Here is a 17,770-nt window from a genome sequence, read left to right as displayed (position 1 = left end):
CCTAGGTGTAATCTGGGTTGGTCTAAGTGGTGATTCCCAAGGTAAAACTTTGCCAGGCATATAAAAAAGAGAGGGAATTAGATTATCAGCCTGGTGGGGGTGGAATCTCACCTTTAAAACCAAATGAATTTTGGGAAACATGATGAATTTTTAAGCATTGTAGACATTCTCCTGAACATGGCTACTAGGAATTTATCAGATACTATGTTTACACTACAGTGAGGTTTCTAACAGCAAGAATGAGTTTTGTATTAGGTGGAGGGAAAGCAAATTAATATGCTCTATTTGTCATCGGGAGAGACTACCTTTAAAAAATCAAACAGCTCCCACAATATCACTTCATACATATATCAAAGGCAAGGAAAGATGACCTGCTATCTTAGGCATCCATCTGGCTGTGTCCTAACTGAAGAATAAGAATTCAGGTGCTACCAGGAATAGCATGAAATAAAACAGGAATAGAACTGGTGGGAGTGGCCCCCCTGGAGTTCTTAGGTTTCTATGTTCAAGGTAAAGATTACCCTACCCACAAAGCGATCATTGATGACATCATTTATGATGCCTTTGCCCTTCAGTTGGCACTGTACAGGCACCTCTTGGTTCTTCACCACGTCTGTAAAGTGCATTGCTACCAGTGGGGAGGTGTAGTTAACCTGTAAGGGAAAGAACAATTAATTTTAAGTGGGGGGAGTTAGTAGAAGGGGAATGATCAGATATTCAGTACAGGATGGGTACTGAGTAAATCTCATGATGCCAAGTCACAAATGGCTACAACTGACATGCTTTCCCTGCCTTAGGAAAGTGTGGGGAAATTACACATTTCTCTCATAAGTCACTGTCAGGTGTCTGATTGTCCTCTGGGGAAAACCAATTCTTGACTCGAATGATTTGATTTTCTGGGTATCAGACCATGAATCAGACCATAACTAATATCTATCAAGTCCCTGTGCTGGAGATGAAGCCATCTCTGCCCCAAGGCTTCAAATGGGAGAAACAAAGAAGTGTGGTTATTTGGGCATGATTAAGCACAATGGTGTCTTAATTTGTCTGCTCCTGGCTCTGTCACTAATTAGCTGTGTAACCTTAGGCAAGTCACTTCTTCTCTCTGAACCCCAATTTTCCCATCTGAAATCTGAAGTGGTTACACTACACAATATATGTTTTTTTTTTTTCAGATATGGAATGTCATATATTTGTGATATGAACTTGTAGAGGGAGTTCCTGGTTATGGACCTCAGCTATTCACCAGTCTGTTACTACCTGTTGCTCCCTAATTCTAATAAATCCCAGACAGCTCTTCCTTTGTATCTGAGCCCTTTTTGACCGCAAAGAAGGAAAGGGATACAGCTTACTTACGTGAGTCAGTTTGCCGTAGTAAGGGTAGTAGCGAAGGTCAAAAGAAGCCGACTCTGGGTAGTAATTGATGGATCTGATGTCATTTTCATCACCTCTCTGTAAGCAAAAGCAGGTATACATGGGATGCTAGATTATAAAGTGGGTTGGAGTCTGGGCTAAAGGGATTTATGTCCCAGGTGAAATTACTGTGTGACCCATAATCAAGTGTCCCAGAAAGATTGCAAAAGAATGGGGCAGAGGTCTCTCCTGACCTATCCACAGAGGACCATTTCCAGAGAATGGCTTCCCTTGGCTTTTCAAGTTCAAAGAATATTGAACAGAAGGCCTGGGATGAGGAGGCTGAAGGCACTCCATGTGGCTCTGTTCTGGCTTTTAGAGGACTCAGACAAAAAAGCTTCAAAGGCTCTCAGTACCTGATGCTGCTCTGGAAAGAAAGTCTACCACTCTATCCCTTCTCTAAAGAGTCACACTGGGCTTGGCAACCAGTCTTGACTTTGGAGCTGAGGAAGTTATAAATTGGAACACATTTATTAAATCTTACTCCACAACTTGTACATTGCAAGCTTGGTTCTATGATTCTTGGTTCTTGGAGTCAGATCAGAGAACACAGCAACCCAATGCATAGGCACACAGCCTTCATTTGGCTTATCTAACCTTATGTCTCTGATCACATTCTCTGTAGTGCTTAATTACAGGAGGTAGAATCAGGAGGATGGAAGTGAGAGAGAAGTAGGTAATGGAAATAATTAAACAGGGCTACTCTTATCATAACATGTCAGGTAGGTGGCTGCCCATCTGCCTATACATTAGGCTTACCCTAAATAGCAGAGGTCTGGGGGATAATATGAACAAATAGCGCATCACTACTAGTGAATTACTCACTAGGGTCATGTGATTACTTCTTCCAGCATACTATAATTATCCTTGGTATAAACTGAGGTCTTCATAATTTATTCTAGTCATTACTTCATCCTGCTCGATTTCCACAAGTGGATGTGGGTTTGACCAGTATTGATTGTTATAGAATGTATAGAGACTCTTAATATTTCTTTTTTAAAAAATATAGTTCTTAGCAAGGTTTGATGTAAGCTAAAAACAAATGAACAACTTCCATTTGGGAATTTGGTTCAATTAATAAGCTGGTTTAAGGGCTGGAGTTTATCTCAGTGGAAAGCACTTGCTTAGTGTGCTCAAGGCCCTGGGCTCCATCTTCAGCACAGAAAAAAAGAATGCTAATTTAAGTCTGCATTGGTCTTTATGATTTACTTATAAATTCTTCTAAAAGCAGTAAAATTTATTTTTCATGAATGGCCTGTGGAATCAATTCCACTAGTTGGTAGTAACACCTCACATGTGTAACTATTTACACGCAAGTGCATACATTTGAACAGAATGAATGTCCTTCCTACTTTGTTCACCAGGCAAATACTGCCTGACCTTTCGAAGCTCATCTTCAGCAATACCACCTCCCACCTGGAACTGACCTTCCTCTCTTATACGTCCCCACTGTACTTTTCATTGTACCTGTGATACTTCATTGTCTGGATTTCAGTACCCAACACCCAGTGAAATACCGCATTTGGCAATCAATACATGCTTGCCAAATGTGGGATACTGGCTGGATAAATACTGTCTTTTGCTGTTTTCTCACCTGCCACCATGAAGAGTGGAGTTTTGAGTTTTACTTCTAGTACTGAGAATGGGATTACCTGGCCACTCACATTTGCAAGACAACTATCCAAGGCTGGGAGAGCAGTTGATGTCACTTTACAGGAGGGAGCTACTGCCAGTTTAAGAAGCAAATCCAAGATCTAGGGCTTTTTCTTACAAAGGAGCTAATTGGTGCAGATGAGATAGGAGTTAATGGTCCAGTTAATTAGCATATTAATGAAGTTCTGTTTATACTTCCCTTGTAGTCATTTATTATTGCAACACCCAGTGCCACTGGTCATTGCTGCAAAATGTGAAATTCAGTTTTAAAATCAGGGACTAATGACTCTAATGAAAGCTGTTTGTTTAGTTCAAAGAAACAAGTAATTAGAGCTAAAAGCAAAAGTGTAAACAGAATTCCAATTAATGACTTGGCACATTATTGTTCCCTGCTGTGGAACCTAGCTGAGGTTCAGTCTTTGGCTTTCACAGGTATAAATCATGACACACCGACTCTCTCTTACACACACATATGCACTGCACACACATGCTTTGAATGCTTTCCAGAAAAAGGAAGACCTGAAGGCACTAAGAAAGGTATAGTTATGAAAAATATGAACACTTTCCCTAACATGCACTATCCCTGTGTAAGTGCATGGAAGGGCTCAACTACTTTTTTGGATGAAATAGATGTGCTAACAATGCTTACTCAAAAGGACACTTTACCTGAACCTTGCAGGAAACTTTCACAGGATCTCCAAGCTCAGGACGAAAGCCTACAATCTAGCAAAATCAAACAAACAAAAACAAACAACAACAGAAAATAGTAGTTTTTAAAAAACAGATTTAACAGTAAAAAATGAGGCTTTTCTAAACTCCCATTGAGTCATCTTTCCTCTGGCATAAACTACATCTACTTTGCCCCTTCAGATATGTCATGAATAGTGGAAAAGGCTAAACATCTTCAGAGTGGATCAGCCCAGCTGATTCCATGTTGTATTTGTGCCTGAGGGAAAATTGCAGATAACCATAAAGACGTAAAGAACTTTCTGGTTCCAAAAGGAGTGTGCTGGGTAAGGTTCTGCCACATCTAGGGTATGACAAGAGAACGGGAAAATGCATTTTTTTCAATGATACAAGAACCATCCCTGCCTCACCCCCATTTCAATCCTCTGTTCCAAACATCTCAGGACTCTATTCTTTTTTAATTTTGTTTTTTTGGTGGTGCTGGGGATTGAACCCAGGGCCTTGTGCATATAAGGCAAGCACTCTACCAACTGAGCTACAACCCCAGCCCCCCAAAGGACTCTATTCTTGACAGACGCCATCAATGGGGCAGGTTTAGAGGTGGGTTTGAGATGTGGCAACAGGAACTGTTCAGGGAGAGAAAGGAACTGATAGCTTCGACTGTTTGGTTGCATTTCTGATGCTGTTGATAAGAATGGCCAGACTTGCAGTGCTTAAGTAAAGACCAGAGCCCAAAACAAATAGTGTTCAGAGCCCTTCTACACAGCTCATTCACTTATCAACATGAGATATGAGGGGTTAATATACCCGGTTCATCTTTAGGAGGATGCAAGGCTGTCCAGTAGAATATCCAAAAGTAGGGTCCTCCAGACCAGAGCAGTTCTTTAGGAAGGAGCGCTTAAATTGGCAGGCCTTCTTGTCCTCATCCTCATCGCCATCTTGAATGAAGTACTGCCCTGGAGGACAATCTACATTCATTTCCTCTTGAAGACTGTCATTATAACCTAAAGCACATGTGGGTGGCAAAGGGTCGCGTTAAGACAAGTGCTACAAGGAAAGGCCATGCTTTTAGTCCTCTCTCCCTAATTTATTTTCTCTACCTTGCTTATCCCCCTGTGAAAACCCAAGTCTACTGTAATTCTTCTGACCTGCCATGAGCTGCCCAAAGGTCTTCATCAGCAATATCCCTGGGCGGGTGGGGTGTGTGGCTTCCTGGCTGGTCACTTCAGCCCACTTGATTCCTGCTCCCTTTGTTTCTCATTTGCTCAGAATTTCTGGATATCTATCTCAGGGTCGCATGTTGGCCACATGATAACTTTTCTCTATTTCTTTCCATATATTGTAAACTTGAAGGGGTAGCTTCTCTACTTCTGGGAGAAGAATGGGTATATAGTTGGTAGATTTTGGAAGACGGACTGAGTTGTGAAAAGGCATGGCACATACAAGGAGGCTAAGTTCCTAGGTTAAATTTCCTTAAGTTCAGCTTAGGAAATGTCTCCTTTCGAGGTCAATGAGAGGTACCTGATATAAGAGAGTGAGAATTATGTGTTGTGGAACAGAAGGAACATGAAAGAAGAGGAAGAGAAGGAGGAGGAGAAGGAGGAGAAGAAAATAAATCAGCTTCTCTTTTTTAACAGTGGGAAGGTAGCACTGCAAAATAAGAGCTTAGGTTGAAGACAGAAACCAGTGACAACCATAGGGTCTCCACTGAGAAGGTGAAGGGGTGAGATCTTGTCTCCTGAGACCCGAGACACCTAGTTTAGTGTCCCTTTGCATTGGATGGAATGTAATAGGTGTCCAAGAAATACACATAAGGGAAGAGAGCTATGTGTTCACTCTTTCAACTACCAGATACTAGGAAAATAGGCTTTGCAAATCACTGCATTATTTCCAATTTGGTTCTAACTGATGGAACCCAGTTAATCCTGTTAGATGTAGCCCCCATGTATTCATGTTCAAAGTAGCACAGTTTTTCAAAGGAGATTGTGCAGTTATGAGCCACCAGAGGCAAAACTCAAAATGAAATGCTGGATCCATATCTAGACAGGTTGTGACTTGGGTTTGATATTACTGAGAGACAACTGGGAATTTTAAATCTATTCCAATTATGGCTATGCCTTTATTTTTCTCTGACAATGCTACATTAAATTCAAGTCTTTGTTTTTCTCTCTCTCTCTTTTTTTAGGAACAGGAGCTATGCTCAAATAATAACTTTCTAAATAGAAACTGCAATCATGTGCTCATTGTTTCTCTTGAGGTAGTTCCATTAAAAATAATGTGACATGGGCATGACCCTTATTGCAAAATCCCAGTCCTCATGAGAATGAAACTGATACTCTGGGATGTCTATTTCAGAGATGTGTTCCTTTTTAGCAGGACATATTATCTACTCTTAGGAACAAAACCCCCAATACTTATCCTAACATTCCCTGCCTCCATCATCAGGTCACAATTGGTATTTTTCCATTTACTAGCTTCTCGTCAGCTAGTAAATGGGTTTCCTCAGCAGAGATTCTGGCGATATACATATTTGCAATACATATACATATTTGCAATCACAAGCATTTTGAAAGAAAAGAAGATATTGTGCTAGCTATGATGCCTAAAACATTTTTGTGGCTAAGAATGGAACTATATGGACTCAGAGAGAACCCAGCCCCCTTCATTCTATAGGTAAAGAACCTGAAGCTCAGTTTTACCCAAAATAACACCTGAGCATTATTGCTACAAAGGTAAGTTTCCAACTCCTGGTCAGATGGTAACAGCATAGAGTTGTGAAAAACATACAGATCACCTGCAGATTCTGTTAAAATGCAGATTCTGATTCAGTAACTCTGTGGTGGGACCAGGCCTTTCTAAGAATCCTAAGCAATGCCCATGCTTCAGATCCCTGGAAAACCCTTTTGAGTAGCAAGGGCATCAAAACATGTTGGTTCAATCACTGGCTCTACTTCTAGGAGATTTTGATCGAGTTACTTCCCCTTTCTGAGTCTCAATGCACTCATTTGTAAAACAAGGACAATGGACTCTATTATGCAGGGTTAAAGTTGAATGACAAAATTCATTTATTTCAAATAACACTTCATGGTACATAAAATTGTTATCCTCCTAATTCAGTGTACATTCTTCTAGGCACCCTCACCCCCCACTTTAGCCAGACCAGATCAACCAAACCAGTTTGACGCACTTTTTTTCTATGAAGATTGGGTGCAGCAACACAAACTCCACTGGGCTCCTCGGACAGTTGGGTAAATACAGAACCTGGGTTCTCTGGATTTAACTTTAACCAAGCTGCTACAACCTCAACTTTTACCATGTGTTGGGACTCCCACAAAGCCATTATTTTGTCCCTGAAATTATGTCTGATAACATAGAGATAGGCATCTTCAAATATTTGAGATCAAAATACTGGAGTGATGCCACCCAGAGATTATTCCTCTGACTCCTTTTTGGAATGCTGCTAAAGACACTTGTTTTCTCCCTTCTAGACAGCCCATCTCCAATAAACGAATTCTCTTACCATTAGAAAGCATAGGAGGCAGGAATTCTCCAGCTCTAAAGAACATTTTCCTTTACTCCTCACTATCTCCCTCCAGATTTTTTTTTTTTTCAGTGCTTGGGACGAAACCCAGGGCCTCACACATGCTAGGCAAGCACTGTACCACTGAGCTACACCCCAGTCATTTTAAATTTTTTTTTTTTTTTTTGAGACAGGGTCTCACTAAATTGCTGAGGCTGACCTCAAACTTGTGGTCATCCCGCCTCAGCCTCATGAGTTGCTGGGATTACAGGCATGTGCCACCATGCCCAACTCTGAGTCACCTTTTATAAGTGATCACTACTAACCACCTGGATATGCTTAGGACTTAACTAGGTTCTGTGTAGTGTTCATGAACATAAAGCATATTTTCTGCCTCAAAGAGCTTATTGTCTAGCTGCGGAGTTGACCTGTGTGCCCTCAAGGCAACATATATCATACACTAGAGCAGTTTCAATAGTATGAAGGGTGCTGAGGGGGAATGTAAAGTAAGGAAAGACCATGATAGACTGGGGTTGGTTAGTAAGCCTGGAATTTCTGGGTTAGGTGAATTTCGAATTATGAATTCCCACTCATCATCTTTCAAGAGAGTTTTCTGTTATTCAGAGGAGTTTACTTACCCTGAAGAAAGCCATTTAGGCTAATCACATAATGCTGCCAAGTGTCAGGTTCAGAAACATTGAAGTTGAAGTTAAGGCTATGGGCGAAGGGTCTGATCATAACTCCTGGCAATGAAAACAGGTCTTGGATATATTAACCCATTCTTGGATAATTTTTTTGTATTGATTCCCATGAAACCATTTCCCCCCAGGCAATCAAAATGAAAAGGACCATAATTTGCCAAGTACCATTTTACTTTTACTCTTAATAATTGAATCTCTAAGTCATTACCGGGAAGAACCAAAGTTAATTGAGGCTGAACATGCTGTGCAAGCGGATTTCTGTCCAGCGAGTCCTGACAACAGGGCATTTGGGCACACTCACCAGGAGGCTTCATCCGCTCAGTGAAGGTTGGCATGTAAGGAGTGATGGTCAAAAATAGTGTATACATGCAGAGGGTGATCACAGCAGCCAGGGAGGCATAGAAGACGAAGTAAATGACTAAAACCAGGCCTGCAGAGCAATTAAAAATGACAGTGGTCAGTGCTCACCAACAAGCCTTGCCTCCCCACTTTGAACTCATGATCCAGAACCAACCCAAACATGAGATGGCTTTTTTTTTTTAATTCCCCAGATTCTGTATGTCCTTGCTTATTCAGATTTTACCAATCTGGAACTAGTGAGGATTTTGCCAGGAGTCTGACTGCAGTTTACCTTCATAGTGTCTCCAGATGGAAGGGCTTGCTGGGCACATGATGACCATAAACAAGATTACAGGGAGTGGAGTTTAAAGTACTGCAGAGGGCAAATTGCTTGAGAGTCCTCTGGGCAATAGCTGATGTCCTAAGTACAAATCATTCTTCACTATTCATTAAAGCAGATGCCCTGAAGTGTCCTAGCAGCTTGGTTCCAGTGATTATATGTATTTGCAAGTGATGAAAACAGCATTTCCTTTCACAGCATTTCAAACTTTTGATTAATTTCCATTGGACTTGCCTCTAATCAAGGCAAAGTGAGGTTTTATACTAATTATTTCAAATCTTATTCATCTTTAGCAAAGTTTAAGTGGCTTTGCTTTTCAAAATTAAAAAAAAAACTAACATAGGGTGGGGAATGGAGGAGGAGGAAACAGTATTTAATCACTGACACTTGCTGTCTGTGAGCTTGGGCAAATTATAGAACCTCTCTGTACCCATTGTTCTCCGCAGGTAAAATGAGGATAAGATTAGCACCTACTTTATCTCCTTATCTATATCCCTAACAATATCTGAAATTCAGCCTTTCTTACATCCTAACCTGACTATATCACTTTCCAGCTCTGTACTCTTGGATGTGCTGTTCTCACTTCTCTGGGCCTCAATTTCCTTATCTGGAAAATAAGGATAATAATAGCACTTAGTTCTTAGCATTAAATAATGCATATAAACAGTATAGTACAGAGCCTGACAGATACTAAGTGTTCTATAAATGGCAGTCATCATTATGATAGGCCCAACTGAATCATGAACCATAAACTAGAACAAACCACATAACTTTGCTATACTCCAAACTGAATTCAAATGTTAAGTTTTAGATGGAACCCTAAGCTAAATAAAATTAACTGCGAAAGAAAGAAAGAGGGGTGGGGTGGGGAGAAGAACCCTGAGTAATCAAACTAGAAATGGAAATGACCCTTTATGTTTTATAAAATGAACTAAAGCAGAACTGGAACATGAGCACATTGATTCAGTTGGAGTCCCTGGAGAAGAAACAACAGTGCCAGTGTGCCTGTGATACTTGGCTGTTGCCCACAGGCTACCCTAATGGGATGTACCCTGTGCTTCCTCTTCCATTCCTCCACCCCCATCCCCATTTTGGGAATGAATCAACAGCAGGAGCCATCTCAGAAGAGCCCATCTGGTCCTGAGTCCCCTTCAGGGACTTGTTCATTGTTGCAATTCATGAAAATAGTATGATATTCTGGCAAGAGAATGAATTCTGGTGTTTGAATCCCAGCACTGCCACTTGGTTACTATATGACTTTAGATACGTTACTTACCCTCTCTAAGCCTCAGTTTCTGCATCTGTAAAATGGGGATAATAATATTACTACCTCATATGATTCTTGTCAGAATCCAATAAATAACATATAGGTCCTAATAATACAGGTTGCCCAGCTATCAAAGGAAAAACCCAGAGTATATTAATAGGCTGGGTGAATATGTTAAACATGCTGATGTCCAGGCTGGAACAGGGTTAGTAAATGCTCAAGTGGACATCCAGCTCTCAGGAAAGAGGGCAGCGAGGCATGTGCTTTATAGTCTAAGCGTTAATATTACCGTTTGCCTTTGCCTACGAGTAGCTTAACAGAAGAAGCTGGATTTGCTGGGCTCCCCTTAGACCTGCTACCCTGGGGTCTGGCTAGGGCCTACTGTGCAGTGTCTCTACTGACTTATCTTCTCCAGGTACTTGAAACTTCCTCCCTCATCCCCACTTATTGTCTTGGGTTATCTTCCACAGGAACAATTTAGATCAACTCATCTGGTGAAGTTCCAGCAGCTGGCTGTTTAGGGGTTAAAGCATGGTTCCTCCTCCCAGAATCACACTTGCATTTCACACAGCCTGTTTTCCAGTCGTCTTTAGGCATAAGAGAAACAGCTGTGCCCCTTTGCAGCCCCAGTGAGTGTCCAGCATTTGTCTGCAGCTTCCAGAATGTTGGAATGTCTGTATAATGGTACATTTGTTCCAGTTGAGAGTTCGAGGGATGGGCAGGGGTGGAGCTGGGAACTGAGGAGGGGTGACGGGAGCTGGGTGTTGTTCAGAGCCCCACACCTGCTATTCCTAATTCCAGGAAGCAGGGCTGGCTGTTTTACCCTCACTACGCTGAATTAGCCACATTAAATACAAAAGAGAGAATTCTCAGTCACAGGGGCCTTTGGAAGGCATGGCCACCAACCTCAGCAAGGTAGACCCTTGGCATAATAAGAGGACTCTTACTTCATTCATGGCGTCCTCTATTTTTTTTCTCTTGTGGATTAACTGAGTTCTAAACCAGCAACTTCTCTGCTTCTGGGTTGTGTAGAGTGTAGCAAGTGTGAATTTTACTACAGGCAAAAATCTCCTGAGAAGAAGGTCCAGCAATAATAGTTTAAGTGAGTAGGACCCGATGAAGCAGTGCTGGGGAGGTTGTGAAGTAAAAATAGTGGGATCATGTGACAAAAAAGAAAAGCTAAGGAACAAGATCCTGCTGTTGAGCAAACAGCATGGAAGCTCAGCCCTAATCTTTGGTAATGATTCCGTTCAATCTAATTCCCCTGTGTCTACCATGGGAGAATAAAGCACTCCCAAGCTGAGGCCAGGGACAGGCATCTTAGTTCTTCTTTTCTGACATTACGAGGTGAAGTGATAAGGCTTTATAAACCTTTGATCAGGCTGGGCGTAGTGGCACATGCCTGTAATCCCAGAGGCTTTGGAGGCTGAGGCAGGAGGATCGAAAGTTCAAAGCCAGCTTCAGCAACTTAGCGAGGTGCTAAGCCACTCAGCAAGACTCTGTCTCAAAATAAAATATAAAAAAGGGCTGGGGATGTGGCTCAGTGGTTAAGTGCCCCTGAGTTCAATCCCCAGTACCAATAAATAAATAAACCCTTGATCACGTTAACAGAGACTTGGGTCATATCCTAGAAATAGGTCTTCTGCATAGTACTTTCAACTTTACAATTTTAACATCTTATTGGAGTAACATGCTGATCCTGTGAGAAAGACAAGGCAGGGATTGTTTGCTTCATTTGGCAGGTGGGGAGACTGAGGCTAAGAGAAGGTAAATGATGAGCCCAATGTCACATGGATAGAAAATGACAGGGCTGGGACTTTTTAAAAACCCTATGCTTTTTCAACTCATTTTCACTGTCTCTTTGCATTGCATATTAAGCCCAGTGGATTTCAGTTACACAATCAAGTTTGTTCATCTATTTGGAATTTGTTTTGCTGGATCTGTCCACAGTCCAGACATTTCCTTAGGTATCGTGCTTTTATGTGAAATGTTAAGAAAACTTTGCAAACAAGTCCATCCAGTGTATGGTAAAGAAGTCCTGGACACCACACCAAAAGCGAAGGACACCAGACTGGGGCATTGGGACAAATGGGACTTACTCCAACTCTGACCTGTTCGGGCCAGAGACATCCTTCTCTCCGGGTCCCACAGGTATTCATTCATGATCTGCAATTTCCGCCACCAGGCATTGCCTGTTGGCTGACCCTGACCCTCTTCCTCCTCCTTTTCCTCCTCCTCCTCCTCCTCCTCCTCCTCTTTCTCTTCCTCTTCTTCCTCCTCCTCCAAATCAGGCACCATCATCACCCGAGCCTCTTCTTCTGCTTCTTCTTCTTCATCTGCTAAGTAGTTCTGATTCACTTCATCCTGATCATCCTGGAACAGAGACAAAACAAAATCTCCTTTTTGAACAAAATTTCCAATGGCACATCCCATCAGCCAAAAATAAGTGGGAACAACTCAATATTTGAAAACACTTCAAATTTCCACTTCCCCCAAAACATCCATTGTTACAAGAGGTAGATTTTCTTTCTGTTCTTTTGGAGGAAATATCCTTTCTATGACCCATATTGAGTAAGTATTCTTTCCATAGAGGTATAAGTTTTATTCTCAGCTTTAGGCATTTTGGTTCTTCCCCTAGGACATCTCTTGTCAATACTTTGTCTCGGGGCCTTGGCCTTCCGCTTAACTTTGACCTGTCAGGGAAGAGTTGAGTTCACAGTGGAGAATGGAGTAGTCTTAGACATTTATGTCTATGATGGCAAATTCTCAGTACTTGCCTGCTTTGTCCTAACACCCTGTACACTTTCAGCTGCTCAACCTCACCATCCCAAGTTGTTCCTAAAAATACCCTGGGACAGGCATCAAGAGAAGAAGCCAACTGCTATACCCCTCCTCAAACCTTGGACTGCCTTCCCAACAGAAACAAGAGATGGGGATTTATTTGCTACTTCTCTAACTACTGCTCTAGCTGGAACCCCTTCCTGCCTTAAGCTAGACAGACAAACAACCTGAGAGCTAGGGCCCCAACAGATAACTTTCCCAGTTCTACCCCTACCCCATAACCTAGGCAAAAAGCTGGGCACATAGGAAATGCTCAATATCTATTTGTTGATTGACTGATTGCAGCCATTAATTAAGATATGAAATTGTAATCTTCTCTAAGTGGTTCTAAGAAACTTTAAAAAATACAAAGAAAGGAAAAAGAAAAAACCAGACTTCACCAAGTGGTGTTTCAAATGCCTTCCAGCCACAGGCTGGAAGCTTGTATCTTTGCTCTTTGGGAGTTTGCCAAGGCTCACTGCAGCAGCAGAAAATGAGGCCACCCTCCCTTTCTCTCTGCTGTCCAAGTCTGAAGACTGGCAGGGACTGTGCACCTGTTGGGGTTGGATATGTCAAATGCTAGAGGCCAGGGGCTCCTTGCTGCCCCCTCCCTGCCTGATTCCTCAAAGGCCACTTAGAGGGCACTCAGCTAAAAATGCTGCCTTTGGTGAGGGAGTTCAGCAAATTGGATCATTCAAAATCAGCATAAGTGATAAAGAATGACAAGGCTCTACTCTCACCATTCAGTCTGCCCAGCACTATCTAGCTCTTGATTATAAGCACTCTTGAATTGCTCTGTAATTTGTTCAAATGTATAGCTCTATATCATACAGCATATCAAAACTGACAGGGACATCCAAGATTTGCTTGTCCATTTGAGGCCAAGAAAGGGGACAGGATCTGCCATTCCGCAAATTCATAACAGAGTAGACAGTCTCAGAACCTGTGTCTCAATACTCTGGACAATGATGTTTCTTTTCCATCACATTAAGCATAAGTGCCTAGAGGTTGCTTAGCAGATTTATGAAGAATGATAATGTCCTGGGTTCTGTGTTCCCAAGAGATTGTAGGCACTTATGACCAAGGATTTCTGATTGTAATATGAATTCACAGTATAAGGCTTAGGAAAATAAACTTCATCTGTCACTCAATGTTGAATGGATTAATAAATGGTCTTAAATCTCTTTCACTTGTATGTGAACCTATTACACATTTGACCTCACGAACTACATTTTGAGCAGCTAGGGGGAGGGTTTATATTTTCTAACTTCTTGCTGTCCATTCACAGTGTGAAGCCCACAGCTATGTACCCAGTGAGTATTGATTAAATATCAATGATACCTGCCTGACTTAAGAGTCCTGATGTAGGACTCTGGGGAAATACGCTCACAAAGCTTGTCACCTTAACCTCAGCACTCATGTGCACTAGAATGGGTAGTCATCATAGCCCCTAGAGAGTTTACTACACCTGAGAATCTTTGAGAATTTGAAATGTAATGTTTCATCATGGATGAATTTATATTCCCTTTATATTTTCAGAACAACCTGTTTTTCTTGTTGCTTACATCTGCCTTCCACCTCTAGTCTATAGAGGAGACAGCTGGCCATAGCCTCAACCTGATCTTATTTGTAGGTATGAGCTCTCATGATAATCCTATTAAAATGGCTTGTCATTAAAGTCTTACCCTCCTGGGAAGAATTAATCTTCTCAGAGCTTACACCACAGATCTTATACCACCTGAGCCTTACTTTAGGAACCTCAAATATCTTTTTGATATTGTACACATTGTATAAGAGGAGCCTTCCCCAAAAGTTCGTCATTAATTAAATCCTGTGTAAAAATGTACTTTCATGCAACTATTTAACAAAATTTGGTAAAGAATTATTTGGTTATGAGAATGTTTACCCACAACGTTCTGTTTTTTTGTTTTTTTTTTCAGTTTCCTAAAGTGGCGCTATCCCCATGTGATAGAGTATGTGAGTGTGCTGGGGTTTGGTAGTGGGTGTGTGCTGAAGCCATCATGTTTCCCTAAAAGGGAAGTCTGAAGGACAGGGGGTGGCTCCATTTTGAGCAATCTAAATATATGAACATATAAACAAATATATAAACATGACCAAGGATATGACCCAAAGGATAAATTTGTGCCCTGCATTGAGTAACACCCTGTAAACACTTGAGTGGTTCATTAATTTAAAAAGAGAAATTAAGTATACAATTACATCAAATAATTTTTAAATCTGATCAAGTGTTATAAAGAGTAAGATCCTCTGATGTACTTAAAACCCAAGTAATTGAAATTATCCACAACTTTAGCAGCATTACATAAAAAAAGAAGCCAAATAAAGAATGGTTAGATATGTCCTATAGACCATGACTGCTCTGAGAGCTGGAAGGGACTTTGGGGATATCAAAAGAAAGATTCTATAAATTGTGGTTAGAAAGCAAATGGGGACCCTCAGTAGTTGATGTGGGGTTAGAAGAAGTCATGTCTTCTTCTGGCTATTGACAGTCTTCACTTAATTCCCTTGTTATATAAATGGTCATATCCAAATAAAGATGGATTATGTTTTGTTTCCTCCTGCAGCTCAGATCATAATCGTCTCTGAAGAAGACTTAACAATACCACCCCCCCCCCCCGCCAAATGGGGCGTAAATTAATGATTTAGACCAAAGTAAATGCAAAGAAACTTTTGGATAAAATAATGCACCCTGGAGATAAATGGTGAAACCAAAGGTGTGTGTGTGTGTGTGTGTGTGTGTGTGTGTGTGTGTGTGAAGCAGGGTGCAGTGGCAGACAAGGTGGTAAATGGGTAGTGGTGGATCAGGGGCTAGGGAGTGGAAAGAGTATGAGGTTAGAAATAAAGACACTCATTCTCACTTTGGTTCCTCCACTAACTTGCCAGTCACTCTGCCATGCTGAGCCCCAGCAGCCTCCTTTACATAATGATGGTGTTCTGGAGAAATGGTATCTAGGATTCCTCTCAGCTCCTATCAAGGATTCTATGATTTTAGTTATAGTTTGGAATCTCTGCTTTAGAAAAAGAGCAGCTGGGTTCTAAGAAGCTACCACCCAAAGGGACTGAGACAGCTGGGTAGGCAGTGCCTTTCATTTCCTCTTCTCCTTCTCTGCTCTCTTGGCTAAATTTTTTTTTGCACTATCAGAATGAAATCTCCACTCTCAGACTCCAAAAGGTCTGTTCAAAATCTAGGCTCCTAAGAAAAAAACTTTAGAAAGCCCTGTTATTCTCTGGCATCTTCCCCTTCCCTTATCTTTGTTCTACAGGAAGAGGGGCTTCCTCCTTCCATTCAGCAATTTAGGGTGCCCTGGAGGGCTGAGACTCACTGCTCCTTCTAGAAACCCTGCCTTTCCTTAAACTTCACTGTTTCTGCACATTCCAAGGAGAGGCAGCCTTAATCCAAGACCTATACAGCCCCCAACCCACCCTGTTAAAAAGTGGCAGCAAAATATTCTGCTCCCTGGGACTCACAAGTCTGAAGCGATAACCGTAAGGAAAGGCCGGAGCCCTTCTGGACCGGAGTTGCCTTCTCATAGCTGTTCTGTGGGCAAAGACGCCGCGGAGGCAGCAAGTGGGTCAGAGATCTGGAGCTTCTGCTGGTACAGGAGACGCTGCTTGCTGGGGACACTTGGAGCCTGGTAAAAGTGAACCCTCCTGGCATGAGCCCTTCCCCAAAATAATCTAACATGCCCCTCTCTCATTGGTTGGCCCCTTCCCCGAATCAAAGGAAAGCCCTTATGGAAAAGCAAGCTCATCATTACAGGGAGGGGGAGATATTCTGGGTCACGAGGATGAGCAACTTACCCCCCCTTTGTGTGTCTTTCCACCCTTGCTCTTCTCCAGCTCCTGAGATATAATGGGCCCAATGGAAATCTTAAGTCATATTCTTCTCAATTGAGAGTTGGCTATCAGTGTGTGCAGCGGGTGGGGCATTGGGTGGGAGTTGGGGGGTGAGGGGAGATGGCCAAGAATAACTTGCTTTTTTCATAAGGCTGATCTCATGCAAAAGGATCTAGGGTGTCAGGAAAGATTCCCTTTGCTCTCTCCCTCCCCCTCCCCATACACACTCTAAACCACCTACAATATTCCTTATTTGTGTCAATTCAGGAGCTCCCTAAAATGTGGATTATGCCTTCTGCTTTTAGAAGCAAGGCTCCTGCTTTACCTCTTCCTAACCCAAAGAGGGTCTTAGACATAAAAAAGCCTTTTTCTAGACCACATGTCGGAGTGGCCCCATCAGTCACTGCCCCTCATACACACACCCCTTGGAATCCTGGCCAAATTTCTGTAGTGGTTGAGATCTATATTTATCCCTTAGCATCAGGGCAGGGAACAAGCCAGAACTTTGCAGTGTCAGTTTCCCAGACATATGTAACTACTGAAGCCAAGGTGGGATCCAACAAAAGAAAAATTAGTAGAAACAGCCAAGAACATTGTATAGCATTTTTGGTCTGTTTGGTCCATTCTGCTGGAGCCTGGGTGGCTAAAAGGCCTGGATGGAGTCTGTGATCCTTCATTCAAAATCACCCCCCATTATACTCAGGTGGCTGAGGATGTCACAGAAACTGAGATTCTGGACATATTCATAACCAAGAAAAATAGCACAATCACTTAAATTTAATAACTCTAAGTCTAGGCTATTCTGATGAAAATGGCTTCAATTGTGGTTAATTTTTTTTTAAAAAAAGAGCTCCATTTACTATAACATTAGTAATCAGGACTATTCCTTAACCAAGTCTCCTCAAACTCTTCTTTCAAGAGAAAGAAACCACATACAAAAGGAGAAATTCATTCCTCTCTTTGGATTTTAATAAAAGCAAAATATATTTTACAGGATATGAGCGCTATATGGTATGAGCTCTATCTTTTACACCTTTTCTACTCCAGTATTTTTGTGATTCCTGATGGCAAATATGAAAATTCTTTTAAAATATATTTTTATTAGTTATTGATAGACCTTTATTTATTTATTTGCTTATATGTGGTGCTGAGAATCGAACTCATTGCCTCAC

At 41.7% G+C, this 17,770-nt stretch overlaps 1 protein-coding gene and 1 non-coding gene across 3 annotated transcripts; both read right to left on the bottom strand.

Moving 5' to 3' along the window:
- Positions 1-491: 491 nt before the first annotated feature.
- Atp1b4 (ATPase Na+/K+ transporting family member beta 4) lies at positions 492-16,292 on the bottom strand. 2 transcript variants are annotated; one of them, XM_027933606.2, is made up of 8 exons: positions 16,230-16,292; positions 12,020-12,293; positions 8,276-8,404; positions 7,912-8,016; positions 4,561-4,757; positions 3,733-3,789; positions 1,357-1,452; positions 492-653 (listed from the first exon to the last, which is right to left on the bottom strand). In XM_027933606.2, the coding sequence occupies exons 1-8, from the start codon at positions 16,290-16,292 to the stop codon at positions 492-494; spliced, it is 1,083 nt and encodes a 360-aa protein (XP_027789407.2). The 2 variants fall into 2 exon arrangements, with proteins under 2 accessions (XP_027789407.2, XP_027789416.2); XM_027933615.2 differs by having other exon boundaries at positions 12,032-12,293.
- On the bottom strand, positions 4,226-4,298 carry Trnai-uau (transfer RNA isoleucine (anticodon UAU)). The gene has a single exon. It is a non-coding gene; the product is annotated as a tRNA-Ile (tRNA).
- Positions 16,293-17,770: the final 1,478 nt, after the last annotated feature.

This window comes from Marmota flaviventris, chromosome X, assembly GCF_047511675.1.
Source record: "Marmota flaviventris isolate mMarFla1 chromosome X, mMarFla1.hap1, whole genome shotgun sequence".
NCBI lineage: Eukaryota > Metazoa > Chordata > Mammalia > Rodentia > Sciuridae > Marmota > Marmota flaviventris.
The sequence above is the reverse complement of the archived record's forward strand: the minus strand, read 5'-3'. Positions and strand labels throughout refer to the sequence as shown.

Bases quoted from the DNA above. Each gene is read 5' to 3' on its own strand.
- Atp1b4 (XM_027933606.2), bottom strand. From the start codon at position 16,292: ATGAGAAGGCAACTCCGGTCCAGAAGGGCTCCGGCCTTTCCTTACGGT. The intron at 8,405-12,019 runs GTAAGTCCCATT...ATTGCTCTGCAG, and splicing joins CCGAACAGGTCAGAGTTGGA to GCCTGGTTTTAGTCATTTAC. The intron at 4,758-7,911 runs GTAAGTAAACTC...CATGTGCTTTAG, and splicing joins CCTAAATGGCTTTCTTCAGG to GTTATAATGACAGTCTTCAA.